At 41.9% G+C, this 15,471-nt stretch overlaps 1 protein-coding gene across 3 annotated transcripts in view; it reads right to left on the minus strand.

Moving 5' to 3' along the window:
- Window positions 1-15,471, minus strand: part of LOC137182808 (serine/threonine-protein kinase BRSK2) — a 175,242-nt gene that overhangs the window by 15,789 nt on the left and 143,982 nt on the right. For all 3 annotated transcript variants that reach the window (XM_067589313.1, XM_067589311.1, XM_067589312.1), the window contains 6 exons: window positions 13,225-13,256; window positions 11,100-11,264; window positions 9,846-9,943; window positions 8,763-8,913; window positions 2,239-2,299; window positions 53-260 (listed from right to left, as the gene is read on the minus strand). In XM_067589313.1, the coding sequence (XP_067445414.1) occupies window positions 53-260; window positions 2,239-2,299; window positions 8,763-8,913; window positions 9,846-9,943; window positions 11,100-11,264; window positions 13,225-13,256 (715 nt within the window). The remainder of the gene's footprint in view (window positions 1-52; window positions 261-2,238; window positions 2,300-8,762; window positions 8,914-9,845; window positions 9,944-11,099; window positions 11,265-13,224; window positions 13,257-15,471) is intronic.

Consider the following 15,471-nt stretch of genomic DNA (forward strand, 5'->3'; position numbering starts at 1 on the left):
ATTACATATTATTCAGTGTTTACCAAAAAAACTTACAATACAATTTCAGTACCTTGGAGTTTCCTGCGGTGGAAGCGTGGTGAGCCCAGGAAGCTGTTCTTGATGGAGTTGAGGCGCGTCCTCCATGGCATGCCTCCGATGGAGGGGCTGGGGGGCGGCGTTGGGGTGGGGGTCCCAGCCGGGCTGTCCTTGGGAGTGTGCACTGGAGTGCCCTTTGGGGTGGGGAGGGGGCTGCCTCGAGGGGAGGGGTGAGGGGTAACCTGTATTAGGGGGATAGATTTGGGTGGGTGGTCAGTGAATGAAGAAGGCGCTGGTGCCACGGGGTGAAAGTGGTGCAGCCGGATGGGCGACAGGGGCACCACTGGGCTGAAGGGCACAGAGAGTTGGGGGTTGGCAGCAAAATGGGAGCGCCGTACCTGGGGGCTGTTTGGGATGGGAGAAATGGGGATTGGGGAAGGGGAGGATGGGGAGGTGGGGGTGGGGGGTGCAGAGGGTGACTGTGATGGGAGCTGGCAGGGAGTTGAAGGCTCTGATTTGGCGGCAGATGCTGGATCTGGGGAGGTTTCTGGAAGTGGGTTGGATCGTGTGGCTTGGAGAGGCTTTGGGGCAACTTTGGGCTTGGCGGGGAGTGTCTGTGTCTTGTTAAGTGCTGCTGGCAGGGGCTCACTGTTTGGAGAGAGTGAGTTGGGGGTGGAGATACGCGGGCCTGTGCAATTTGGAATGGGTTCAGGGGATGGGCAGGGGCTGGTGTTGGGGGACTGTGGCAAGTCTGGGGACTGAGGCGGTACACCAAACTTTCTGACAGGCTAGAGTTCGAGGACAGTGTGAGGACACAGCACAATACAGCCGAGAGCCAGAGCAGGTGGAGGAGGAAAAGAAAACAAAGAAAAACACATGGGGACACATGCAGGCACACAAGCACATAGATGAAGCAAGAAAAAAAGCGTGGTGGAAAAAACAAGTCAGAAGTAGAAGCAGCCAAAGAATACAGAGACAAGTGAGATGTGTACATACACAGGAGAGATGGAGGAAAAAAGAAAGACAAAAAAGACAAAAACATGCAGTTATACCATTCAGTGACAAAATAAAACAAGGCAAAAATGAAATGGGAACAACAAGATCAGCAAGCAATACACACATTTTACAAAAATCCAAACAACAGACATAAAAAGGTGGACTTATTAAATAAAACATACAAGAACCAGAAAAGCAAGCGCACACAGACAAGTGTGAGAGACATGAGGCCAGCTTTGAAGGCAGTTTGTGCCATCTCAATAACAGTAGGGGCAAGGTTATGGTAGCTCTGCTGTAAAATTTCCAGTTTCCAGATAGGTTTATTGATCTGTCTGATTTGTAATGGTGAAATTGTGGCCACAATGGTAGATTGATAAACTATTTCCCCTGGACACCTTTTTCCAGACACAAATTTGAGAAAATAACTCTACACGGAGCCTCTTGCTGAGAAGCACAATCCAGGCTTTGGCAAGGTCTGAGAAATCAATTTCCCTTTCAGATCAGCCTTAAAGAACCTGTGTGCTGCGAGGAGCTCGTCTTAGGATCCTGGCTAATCTCAAGCCTTCTCAGGTTAGTCAGCTGGAAAAGTTTACTACAAGCTCCCCTGATCTAAGCAAAGCAAAAGTGGGATTTTCTGAAGCATTCCCTGAGCTGGATTTCAACAGAGCTCAGGCCACAGAAAACAGAAAGAGGGATAATAAGCAGAGAGGATGGAGAGAGAAGAGACTTTGGGCTTTGAAAGAGGAGAAACTTTGCTGTCACGTCCCCTGTATGTGCTCATCAATATGTTTTACTGGGAGTTAACAGGATGATAAAAGCTATATGGACATAATGAGGATCTGTTTCCTCAAAACGCGAAGGCAGATCTGAGCAGTGGATTAAAACAAGGACTGGAAAAATATACCATATCTCAGACTTATAATATAGTGGATCAGTAAAACTATATTGCATTTGCAGAGCGATAGAGTAGTATTGCTGTCATGGTGCAGTTGCTGTGCTTTGTTAAAGGTCAGAAGCCCCTGCGATGGAGCTGTAGTCTTTATTTTCTCTTGCTGACATAAAGAGCAATAAGAAGACAGCAATAAAAGGGGATCAGCAGTAGTCGGATGGTTGTTATCCCTGAAGGTGAACAACTAGATACCTGAGAACTGGGTCAAGAGGTGTGTGTTGTATATGTATGTGTGTGTGTGTGTATTTGGAAAGGTTCTGAGGGTTGTGACTTACCCGTGGGCTGCTGAGAGGGCTGGTGGAGAGGCCAGAGGAGGCTCCGCTAATAGACCGCGACCTATGGGACAAACACGCAAGAACACACACACACAGGCAGAAGTAATTTGTGGGATCATGTTACATGTTTCAGTTAACACAGGTGGAAGTGAGAGCTTGGAGGTTACATGTTGCACATGGTTAGAAAGCACTACAGCATATGGTATAACACCATATTAAGCACAGAGTTTCTATGAAGCCCCTCGCAAACACAAGAACTGATCACACAAAGCACTACGACACACAGTAATAGCAATTACTTTTTAACAGAAATTACTAGCATTGACTCCCAGCAATTTGTCTCAAACCAATTAAGCTGAAATTTCGGTTTCAAATGCGTTGATTTGACTGCAGCTTCTCTTGGAAATCTATATGTTACTTTCCACAGATTAGCATTCAAATTAGCTTTCTGCCCTGTCTATAGTTTTTAATAAACAAAACATGTTGACTTTTTCAGCCTTTGCACTGGATCAGTACTAAATATCTTGAGGGGGGATGAAGTGGGACATTTGGTTGAGTGCCATTTGTCATGTTTTTCTTTTCCCCGCAGATGCTGTCAATAACCCCTATGAGCAGAGCCCCGCTCAGAAATGAACAATCACAGGACAATCTGTCTCCATCAAGCGTGCATGCACACACGTACATACACACAAACACACAAAAACAGCGCCTGTCAACACTCGGAAACACCAGCTGCTCACTGTCACAACACTGTTCCTTTTTGTCATTCAATCTAATAATACCCTCCTCCTCTTCCTCTCTTTTTTTCTACATTTCAGCATTGATGCATTCATGAACATGTGGCCAAGCCTACAGATATTTTGTCTCTCTTTTAAAAGATTAAGAGATAGTTAACAGCAAGGCCAGTGTTTTTCAACTTGCTTGGTTGAAGAGGAAGACCTCATGGACAAATGGGAGAGGAGAATGAGGGAGTTTAGCAGTAACAGAGGAAATGAGGGGAAGGGTGGAAGAATGAAGGATGGGAGCGAGCGATGGAGTAATGGAGACTGATGTTCCTTCTTGATGCTGGAGCAGTCCCACAGGACCACAAAGGCATCCATACATGGACACACAACTGTTGTTATGGCTAGTAGCCATAAAATAATACGGGTACTGTCATAACAAGAAGTCTGTATCAGGATAAGCATGTATCTTCTAAAGGTAGAAGCACTTATTTGGGTTCAGTTGAGCTTTTAATTTACAGCCACCTAAAAAAAGAACTGATACTGGAGCAGGAATCGTCTCCTGAAAGGCATAGACACACAAACAGAACAGAAGAGAAGCAACATTACCAGCTACCATGAGAGCGACGAAAATATAGAAACACCCACTCCTAAGCTATTTCTGTAATTCTCTCACAGGCCCTTCTATGAGTGTATTTATTGCACACACTCATGCACACATGAGTAGGCGATGTTGAGACCACGTTGGCTAGGATTTCTTGTTTCAGTGAGCAGCTGACCAGACAGTTGCTATCATTTACATTTAAGTCCTACAGTCCACTGAGACATGACCGCAGTTGCTCACTACAGTGCTTGTGCGCACATAGCCAACTGTACTTCATCTAAACGTGGCCAAAACACTGTGTCCTCGGGCCATAATGAGCATATTGTTAGAGGCAATCTGCATCTGTTAGTGTTGGACCCGCAGGTCTATAAAGCTAATGTTACAGATGGTTATGCTGTACAGTAATGGGTTGTCAGAGGCTCACCCTTGCTTCCAAGAGACAATGAATAATTGTTGACGAGTGTTTTATTTATAGTTAACAGCACACACAAGTAACTCATCATTTATCATTCATCACATGGATACAAAGAAGCCGTGTAGTAAATAAGTAGGAGAGGAGATGCTGTAGCCAGGAAGCTACTCTGGCATTTTATTTTTTTCTGTCAAAATGCTCTAAAGGGTCAGTTCACCCAAATTACAAAAAAGGTTTCTATCCATGCAGATAGTTAGGTAAGTAGTTCCATTTAAAGCTGTTCACAGCAAGGGCTGTAGGCACTTTTAGCATTGCTAGGTGTAGGTGTTTTTAGCTATGGCTTTGTGTCATGTCCCCATCAGGATAAATAGACCCTTTTCATGGCAGACATTTTAGCCTGTCAAAGCAGGAAAAACACAGGTGGAAAGAATAAAATTAATGATGGCTGCATTTTATTTAGGTGAGCCAGTTCCTGGGCTCTGGTATTAAGCGTGCTCACTCACTGACATGGCTCACTGGGACATTTAATTTAATAGAGCCATTGTTAATGTTATCATTCACACCTGTGCTTTTCCTGCATTGAAAGGTCAGAAACATCTGCTGTGAAAAAGGTTTATTGTAACAACTTTGGTGATCCATTCACTTTTCTTATAGTAGCATCCTTGGGTCAATATTTTAATTTGGTTCATGACCAAATACATGCAAAACTATAATAAATAATAATAATAAAAAACTTAATATATACATCACTTTTTAAAAAACCTTAACAAAGTGCTTCACAAACAAACTAATCAGTCTCATCTGTACTTTGTGTTTAGTGCTATTTAGCAAATGTTAACATGCTTACACACTAAACTAAGTTGGTAAACATGGTAAACACTACACCTGCTAAACATCAGCGTGTAAGCATCAGCATTTAGACCAAAGCACCACTGTGCTAAAGTATAGCCTCACAGAGCCACTAGCATGGCTGTAGACTCTTGTTCTATGCTGTGAGCGCCACAGTAAAATTCTATTCACCTCCATTGTTTTGTAATGGAGGCAGAAATCTCTGAAACAGTTTTCAAAACCTGGACAAATAAAACCTAAACTATCTGCATGGCTTAACACCACTGAAAGTACATAAAAATTTTTTAGCTTTTTTTTGTAATTTGGCTGAACTCACCCTTTACTATATGTGTACTTACACCCATGCATGTGCATGCAGTGGCGTATGTACATGTCTTTGTGTCTGTGTGTGGCTACCTATTCTAGTCTTTCTATTATCCATTAGTCCTCAAGCTAATATTTCCCATAAGCCTGTTTTGGAAGAGTCCCCATGTCCTCAGTGTGTGACCACCGGCTGTGTCAGAGACCCATCCAAAGCACCCGTGGGGGTCTAATGTTGGACTGTGGGGAGTGGAACAATGACAAGAGGCTCTGAGATGAGGGCATGGACTGAAATAAAACGAAACCGAAGCAAAATGAAATGGATGGTGCCAGGAGTCATACGGTGAACAAATAACACTGCCAAATCCATGCTACTGCTCTGCTAGCATGATTTAAGGCAAGTGGAGAAAGTTCTCTTTTTGCCCCTCTCCCTCCTCTATATTGACTTTGGCCTGCCAATGGAGTTCCTCTTCGCGAAGTAGATATTCATATAAATCAACACACTGTTTAAATTCATTTCCTTTTCTGAGCCCTGAAAACTCCCTCAGGACTCTGCATTAATATTCACAGCTCAACTCCTCAAATTTCTAAATGTAGTAAGACCCCTGCAGTTTCTGCTGTAGAGATCAGTGTTAAAGGTGCTTTATTTGTGCTCATTTGAGCCTCTTAAATAAATTAGAGTCAATAATTAGCATGAGAGCCTGACTTATTAAGACCGCTCACACTAACCCAACACATTCAAACTGCATCAAGCAACTAGAGCAGATCTGTAAAGGAAAAAAAAAAATCAATTGATATTCTCTTCTTCACACTGCAGCACTTTTCCATATTTCATTTACATATCATTAACCTCCCTTCATTTCTCCTGGCATGCTGTTAAGATATAAAATTAAATCAGTGGGATTTCTTATGCTTTGAGTTTAGCTTTAAAGATCTTTTTAAGACACTTTTGGGTATATAAAGAATGAAACGGGCATTCATGTGAGAATGTCTCCATGTGTATTTCTGTGCAACACGGCTAAAGACGCATTTATCCCAAATCTATTCAATTATTCTTCACAGGAGCAGTCAAATCACCAATCACATGTATGAAAATGCAGCCTGGGCAGTTGCTCAGATTGTAACTGCCTATGCGAGATATGTGAGGCAAAATACTGGATAAGGATTGAGGTTCGGGCATTTTTGTTGTGTAATTTTAGATAAAACCCCTTTCCCCTCTCTCTTCCACCATTTACGCTGGTGGAAATGTATCCTGTCAAAACACATGTTTCAAAGTCAGTCCTCTCTCTGACACCCTCTGATCTGAAGTTCTATGAATCTTCTGTGCTGTCGACAAAAGTTTGCTGTCGGGGAAAGATAAGGTTAGGTTCAGAGAAAGTCAGTCAAATCTTTGGACGTTATTCTGCTACGCATGTGCATCCCCAACACCAGCATCTATACACACACAAGCACGCACATGATCAAACAAAGCGCACACAAGGACGTGATAAAAGGCAGAGGAGTTCAAAAACACAACAAAATCCAGATTCACAGAGACTTTGTTACCATCATCTTTTTCCCCCCACTGATCAGCTGGAGAGCTATGAATTGCAGTGGGGGGAAAGAGACGTATAGCAAGAGAGAGATTCGATTTGATTTGGAGGCGGAGGGGCTGTGGTATAAAACTCCCCCACCTCCAACCCACCACAGCTGATAGGAAGCCAGACAGAGAAAAACTACCAGCATTTCCACATTAGCATAGCAATTCCATACTAACAGAGGGGGGCGTTTGGGACTGAAGGTCAGCCGCACACAAGGGACCACAGGAGAGAGAGAAAGAGCGAGAGAGAGAGGGGAGATATGAAAGAGTAGGGAGGAGCCCCTGAAAGAGATTTGGGTGGAGGGGTATAAACAAACACACTGATTTTAAGTTGCATGGAAGAAAGATGCAGGGGAGCTTTTTTTTTAATGACTGCCACTCCTGATGATATATGTAGGATTCAGACACAAATCTATTTTATATGATGCTCGCTGGATGTGTCCTCTTATTGAGATTTATATGAGTAAACCTACAGGTTCAGAGCACTCATCTCAGTGCCCTTTATGATGTACGCCATTCAGCTGCGTATGAAATATGAACCAGTGTTGACGCTGCTTAGGAAGGTATTATTAATGCTCAATAAAGTTATTGTAAACTGGCCTATTTGGGGATTCTAGGGTTGATTGAAATGGATGAGTCAGAGCGAAGGGCAGGCGAAGGCAGCTTCTAAACTAAAGCAACCTTTAAAAAAAAAAAAAAAGACGAGGTAAGACTCGAATCGCCTGGAGGGATGAAGGAGTGGAGTAGAGGCGATGAAACACAAGAAGATGAATCTTAAACTGAAATTCAGAGGCACCAGAGGACAAGAAGAATTAAGCAGAAGTGTTTAGAGGTGGGAGCTCTTGAAGTGGATTTAAAACTTCTGTGGCTTCCCCCATTGACATGAAGTTCAAAGAAGTGGGAAATAAATTCTTGTTGTTGCCAAACTGCTGGGGTGAGGATTTCTTAAAGCATCCGGCATTTGGATGAATATTCAATTTTATAACCATATATCTTTTATCTGCTACATTACTCGCTGCCTCTGCATTTATGTTCTATACCTCTGAAAGCTTTTTCCCAGCACTCTCTGCCAATCTGCCTATCATTAGGCAGATCAGGTTATCACCCCCTCAGATTCAATCTTCCCCGCTGTCACAAATGTCACTGCCTGTGAGCAGAAATGTGTGGTGTGATGATATATTGGTTGTTGAAATAAGATGAGGAAATTTTAAATCAGTCCGCTGTGCCTTGTGGGGTTGTGGTTCTGGCTTGACTTGAACATTTTTAAAATAGAAGAAATGTTCTGCATCCGGAGAAAGTGGGACACAGAATAGGGGGGGGGGGGGAGAAACTGATTATCAATGCATTCAGATTATGAAAAGAAGAGATAATTGAGCTCACACCGGAAAAGGAGGGAGGTTGGGGTGTAGATATTAAGGCTGTGAATTGCAAATGTGCAGTCTTCTTCGCTTGGAAAATTAAGTTAATTAATAGAGTCAAGTCAAACTTTAGGAACTGCCACACCAAAACTGTTGACTCTGTCGGAGCAAGCTTCTTACTTTGCTTTTTCAGACGATTTATAGCTCATTAGAGTAAACTTGTGGTGGTGTCACATGCTGCATGCAGCCATTTAAACAAAGCATCCTTTCCACAGCAAGCAACACTGCATCTTTCTCCTGCCATAGACGTCTCCTTGCATGGGGGTGAGACATAGAACAAGAGGATGGCGTGAGGAGTGAGTGGCAAGTGAATACCTTTCTTCTTTGCTGCATTTTGTACTGGCATCAGGAATATCCAAGCTTTTACTGTACACTGATTTACTACAGTGAGACAGGAGACAAAGCGAGCAGAGCGTCAGTCTCTGTTTATGTTTGTCCACAATTTAACCTGCTGACACCAGAGCTGTCAGACCTGCTGAAAGACCACTGGGCCGCGAGATCCTCCACACAGAATCAACTCACACAAACAGCATGTATGCAAACGCTCACACAGAGATGTCTTTCTCTATATTTTACATTTGAAAATTAGATTTAACTTGAACTTTAATATAAAAAAAACCTGTTTCACCTCCACACGTACCTTTGTCCATGCTGTGTCATGTCGATAGCCCTCCTAGCCGGTACGGGCGAGCCTCCGTCTGTGACACTGAGGACCTCCATGGACTTCCTCTCTGGTCTCCTCTTGCCATGACGGTTCAACATGGGAGAGTCCACCCGCTTCCTTGGAGGATCTGTGCACAACAGCGAGACAGGTCGATTCAGAATCAACACAGTGCACCTTGTGTTAATGTGTGCATTTCCAGGTGTTGAGCGGTTTTGTGCATTGCGAGCATTTGTAAATGTTTGAGTGATGTTTAACGCTGATCACATTGACATTTTAACTAATAGTGAATAAGTAATGGCTTCCTCCCAGACCTTGAACTAATGGCCACTGTATTGACTGTATCACATTCACTGAAGAGGGAGTCTATTCATCAAAATGTCGGTATCTCTCAGCGCACACACACACACATACATTTGCGCATAATACTCCTCCTATTGCAGTGCTGGTGTCAGAAAATAACCCTGGCAGAAGTCTAAGTCAAGCATCTCTGTCTGCACTCAGATTCCTGTGGGTGGAAATCTGCGGAGAGTTGTGGTGTATGAATAGGAGAATATCTTTTTTTTGATGGGTAAATATCTGAACTGAAGCAGTTGGAGCTGACAGTTTAGAATTAAAAAAAATCTCTGGCCTATTGACATTGGCATATTTCTGCTACTATATTTCATTGAGAAGCTTGGCTATTTTCAATAAATAGAAAGCTTTTTCTACTGGAGAGCCAAACCACCGCTACTGGAGACGATCCAATTTCTTCTGAGGGAGGAAAACATTGTAAAAACGGTTTAGACACCAAGAGCATTCAAGAGTTACATTCGTGCAGTATTTATTCTCAACTAAATTGGCTTGTTTTGTCTGTGTAAACAGCTGTATATTCAATGACAAGATGAAAAGGCATTTAAAGTAAAAGACCCATAGTCACATAGTGGTATTGTTCAGACATATTGTGTGCCATATTGTGTTTACAGATTTAGTTCTATTTTCTCCCTCTATGCTCTTTTCTTTAGCTGTTGTTCTTTTCATTTTAATATGTTAAATTCTTTATCTTGTTTGTCCGAGCCTCACCAATCTCATTGCGAGGGGGAAGGTTCTGGTCCTCCTGACTGGGGTACCTCTCCTTACGGTCCAGTAAGAGGAAGTAGATCATCTTTTCTTGGTTGTCACTGCAGAGAGGGCACAATGCAAGCAAGCACTTAAAACCAACGCATTAAACTGTAAAAATCCTCACTATGATTAATGTCTTTTAATACTTTTGGGTTCACTGTGAAACAGCTACTAAATAGCTTCCATCATTAAAACAAAAGTTTAGTTCTACAGATCATTAAGCCATCATATAATATTCTGCACATATTCTTTTTTAGTATTGCCTCCATCTCCATATGCAGAGCGTGCTAGCAAGTTTATGAAAGTATCAAAAACATATAAATTCGTCCTTTTCTTTCTCAGTAAATCAGGAAGCCTAATATCTTTTAGCCTCTAGGCCAATCTTCTCTATGCAAAAGGCCCAGGGATTGGCCTACCATAATAAAGACAGATTGGAAAACAGTAGGAGGCAAAGAGACAAGGACCTGCAACTTCAGCTAAAATGAACCAGGGGAAGGGAGATAGAGACCGCTGATTTTCCTCCAGTCCAGCATTATTACTGGATGCTCCCAGGAGAGAGGAGGCAAACGGAAGAGACGGGGAAAGTGATAGAGAAAAGCTTGTTTAATATTAAATGGGCGAGACTGGACAAATGTTTAATAGAGTGAAAGGAAACAGAAAAGAAACTAAAAAACATCTATATTTTTATGTTAGTAGAAAGACTGAAGGGCAAATATCCTCAGCATAAATTCATATTTGAACTGAAAACACAAACACAGACGCAAACATCACTAGCAGAACATAAAGAATGTGACCCAGGGGCTTGTTCGTAGTGCAAGCCAGGATCAGTTTGAGAGGAATGTATCCAGTGGCAAGCGGTGTAAGCGCTGTGTGATAACAGTTAAGTGATGTACGGCTTCTGACATCTAAAGTGACAGCCTCACAGGATTTCATAAGAGACGGGGAGAAACCAAGGCCGTCGGTGCACACGGACACCACACACCCATCCTTCCTTTGCAGTCCCCTCTCTCACGCTCTTGAAACTACGGCACAGCTCCATCTACTTCTCTCCACTTTTTTTTATTTTTTTTATCATTTCCTATTTCATCACACTGCTTCACTTTTTCTCTATCCTCTATTTTTTCTCTCCTCGATCACCAAACACATCTCCATTCTTCTCATACTTTCATATTCTGCTTTTTCTTCTACACCCCGCATCTTTCCCATTTCACTCACTCATCTGAGAGCAGGTCTTTCAGTAGTTTGTTTTTGTCTCTGAAGCAGCCCAGGGAGTGCATGCTGTCCAGTACGTCTGGGTCGATGTCGTCTGCAGAGGGCAGGCTGCGGATAGTCACCTTCCTAGGCACAGGCTGCTCTGGCTCTGGCTCGTTCTTCCCCCCTCTGAGAAAGCAAAATCACGACACAAATAAGGACACAGTTGGACACTTTCACCCCTACCAGTTTTCAATCATTTTACTCTACAGTACAACAACTTTATTATATAGTTTATAGAGACATTAACAATTTCACTCTCTGCATTTAATGACTATATAGTGAATGAAGAACACTTTTGAGTGTTTGTTTGCCTTTTGGTTATCTGAGGCAAGATGTTGGCCTCATTATGACCCTCACATTTTAAAACTTTCATCATCATGTGTTTTCCCCCAGGTTTAGTCATGTTGCATGTAAGCTTCAGTGGGTGAACAGGGGTCATCACGCTCACCAAAATGCAGACAGACGACTGAGTCATCCTGTTACGTTTTGCAGTCTCCTTCTCTCTCTCCTCCTGCCTTGCTTTTCCAAACTTCTTTATTCTCTCTTCCTTCCCAGGCACTCTCCTAGTTATGTCACTTTTATCTGTCTCTGTTTTGTCTCTCTGTATCTTGGGAGTACACAAGCAGGCCTATATTCTTTGGGATTTAAAATGAAAAGCTAATCTGCACTGACAACATTTTCTGGAACATTCTAGTCGTCTGTTTCAAAGAATATATCCATCTTCAATTTCTACAAAGGTGCCAATACACACAGACTCTATTATATCGATAGGGTTGTGTCAATAAGCAAACACCTCTAGTTCTTCCCCTTAATCTAATTTTATTCATTGGTAGACGCCATAGGTAAGTATTAAAAATCATACAAATCTCTCATTTTCTATATATTGTCAACTTGTGATGTGGATCTGCAGTGATTGTTCAGCCCTTCCTGTTTCACTATGTGCACATAACATGTGGCAGTGATTCCACAACCCATCACTAGTAAGCCTGTTTAAGACAGTTTGGCTTGGTGCTGTCCTTTCAGCACCACAGCTGCACTCAGCTGCTGCTGAAAGATTTTAGGAAGCTCACTGACTAATTCACCTACTGAACAAACACAATGACAGTGGCCCCCTGAGGCAAATTTGTGATTTGTGATAAATAAAAATTGACTTGACTTGAGTGGCTGACCTCATTTCAATTTCAAATAAAAGTTATAGTTTGTGTGATTTCATTTTTTACACACCACTGACACATTGCTTCTGGTATAGCATATTATCTGTCAGACAAAACCCTGTTCTCATTCATTCATTCATACCTTCATTCATTCAGCTCATTCAGCAGTCGCTTGGCCAGCCAGCCTGCCATGCAGAGACAGTGAGGCAATTTCCTCACTGACAAAAGTCATACTACATTAGTCTTCTCTCCCCGCTCTTCACTTGTCTCCTCTTGTTTCTTTTATCAGTCTCGCTGTCTGTTTGCATGATCTTTCAGAACACCGACAGAAACCATAACTCAGCCCCTTCCAGGACTCACAGCCTCCTACCATGATTCATCTTTGCTCTTCCACAGCAAGAACCTTTTAAAATCCTATCCTGAAAAAAAATCACCATGACTTCATGGTGATCATCTGATTATCTGATATATTAGCCTTTACAAACTATCTTTAAAAAACTTTGCCCAATCCTTTTTTCCCCAATTTGAAAATATCTCCTCACACAGTAATGTAACTCTGACACAGTTTATTATGAACTGTGCTACAAATTTTCTCGAAACATCTATGTCAGTTAAAAAAAGTTAAACGATGAGTACACTGAGGTTAGGTGGGTTCATTCTCCGCTACATCCCTGCTTGTTCTCTCTTCACTCCTCCCTGTTCAGTTGACCATATGCTGCACATCCTCTTTCATGCACTACCAATTTACCCCCACATCCCTGAGAGCGGAGTCATGCCCTGCTCAAATGCACTCTGGCGTACATGGCTGAAACTCAAAGTCATTTATCATGTGGTAGCTCCCCTCGGGTCTACAACCCCGGCAGAATAGGCTAAGAGAGGAGAAAAGAGGAGTGGAGGGCGTAAAATGGAAAGAAAGACAGAGGAATACTTACATGTACCATGTGTGCTTCTGGATCTGTTCTAACTGTAAAAAAAACATGAGAAAAAAGACAGCAGGTTAGTACAAAGTCAGTTTAATAATCTTTTAGATGTTAAGAAAATTATCAAAGACAGCAGAATCATAAAGGAAAATGTGAATGCTTTATGGCTTCAGTAAAATGTGAGCTCACTGGCTCAATGGAAACACAATTATATAGTACGGGCAGGCTGAAAGGTGGGAGTAAATAATGAGGCCTTCAAATATTAATACTGCCAAAGGGACAAAAACACATATTGAGGCAAAGAGGGAGATAGAGAGATGGGCAGCTAGAGTAAAAAGAGAGAGAGGTGATACCACTGAGCTATAAACTGAGAATATTATCTCCCTCACACACACTCTGCTGACCCTGCCAAGCACTCTGGTCTAAAGGGAATCTCCCATTCTCTTCCCATCTCTCTTACTCACACAAACACACACTCAATACTCCTCTTGTCATCACACTTTTAATGCGGCCACTTCGTCACCGACACTGTCAACATGGTCTTTTGCCAAGAAAGGAAAAGCAGAAAGACACAGAAACTGTGAGTAAAAGGGCAACAAAGGAAGATGTCTGTTCAAATGACTCCACTGTGTTTCAACTGCCCACAGTGGAAAACAGGATCAATTTCACTGTTGGGACTTTTTAATTTGCTCCTGCTGTTGTTGTGGAACCACAGGAGATTCACATAGCAGCTCTAATTACTGTCACTTATTCACAGGCATAGTTCTTGGGTATGTGTCTCCATCAGTGTCTCGATGATTCCATCATCCCAGAGGATCTACCTCTGTGCTTTAACACTGCTGAATGCCTTTGTGTGATATTAGTCCAATCACAGAGCTGGGCATTTACTGACTATAGGTGACTCCTGTCTGCTTCCACAGAGGTCATGGTATTGACAGAGACACCGTGCCTGTCAGACACAGGCCAGTGGGTGACCTACTCTCTCCCACTTTTATTGAAGGGCTGGAGGCAAGAGACCGATATCACACGCAGGTTAAAAGTGATGTGGTTTGAAATGCAGTACCACATCAATCAGTCTCTAAATGTGACAGCATCAATTCTGGCTGCTTTCACTAAGGCAGAGGGGGATTCTGCTGTGCTACTGGCTTGGCTAGGTGAAAGTATGAGTGTGCATCCAGGTCCAGGTATGCACTTATCTGGATGCTGCGTAAACTAACTCTCATGCAAGCATTTATTTATACAAGCTGGCTGAAGGTAAAAAAATCTATTAATAAATGCTGGCTTCAAAGATACCCACCTACGTACTCTATGCACCTTTTCATAGCCACTGCTACTGTCTACACTCCATGGAAACTACTGACTCATATACTCAATGTACTATTTATTCCACCAAATGTATTTGACAGCTATTATTACTAGTTACTTTTTAGATTAAGAGTTTTACATAAAAACATATGATGCACTTAAATACTATAATGAATTGTTAAAGATTACACCAGTGGTTCCCAACTTTTTTGTCTTGTGGCCTCTTACAAAAAGCATACTTGTAGTCTTTTGTCACGTTTTCGATGTCTATGAGATGTTAGCAGTTCCACTATAACGTGATTTTCCCTTTAAATGCAAATGGTTTCCTTTAAATAACAGTTTGAGGCAAAATGACCATATGACCATATATCTTGTGACCATATGAAGGGGGCTCAACCTCCCATTGGACTTAACTACCTAACTGTGTATAAAGTAATTAAAACAAGCCCAGTATCAATACTAACAATGACATAATATAGAATAATATCACAGTCACATGAGCACATGAACTTGGCTGATAATACTTTTGTATTTTATTATATTTTGAATGAAGGAGTTTTGTTTATTTATTTTGTTTATTTTATTTTTACATTGGTGTAATTTTAGCTAAGTAAAGGAGTTTTTCCTTCTACCATTGGGAAACAGACAGTTTAATGATTATACCATTTTCCCTTATTTCTCCTTTTTGTTTTCATACTAAATGTCAACTGTGCCTTAATCCTTATGTAATGAATACCTGTGTATTTGTCTGTATTTAACGTCCTCATCCTAGTCCCCCTGTTCTTGTTCAGTATCATATGTTCACTGCTAAATTTAAAACGTTACAAAAATAGAAATTAAAAAAAATGTGTGCAGGTCTGTGTGTGTATGCATATCTCTCATTCGTTTGGCATCATTAGAGCAGGGAGGGACATCAGGGTAGGCGGTGCAGTGGAGAAATTTGCAGCAACAGAA

Source organism: Thunnus thynnus, chromosome 5 (genome assembly GCF_963924715.1).
Source record: "Thunnus thynnus chromosome 5, fThuThy2.1, whole genome shotgun sequence".
NCBI lineage: Eukaryota > Metazoa > Chordata > Actinopteri > Scombriformes > Scombridae > Thunnus > Thunnus thynnus.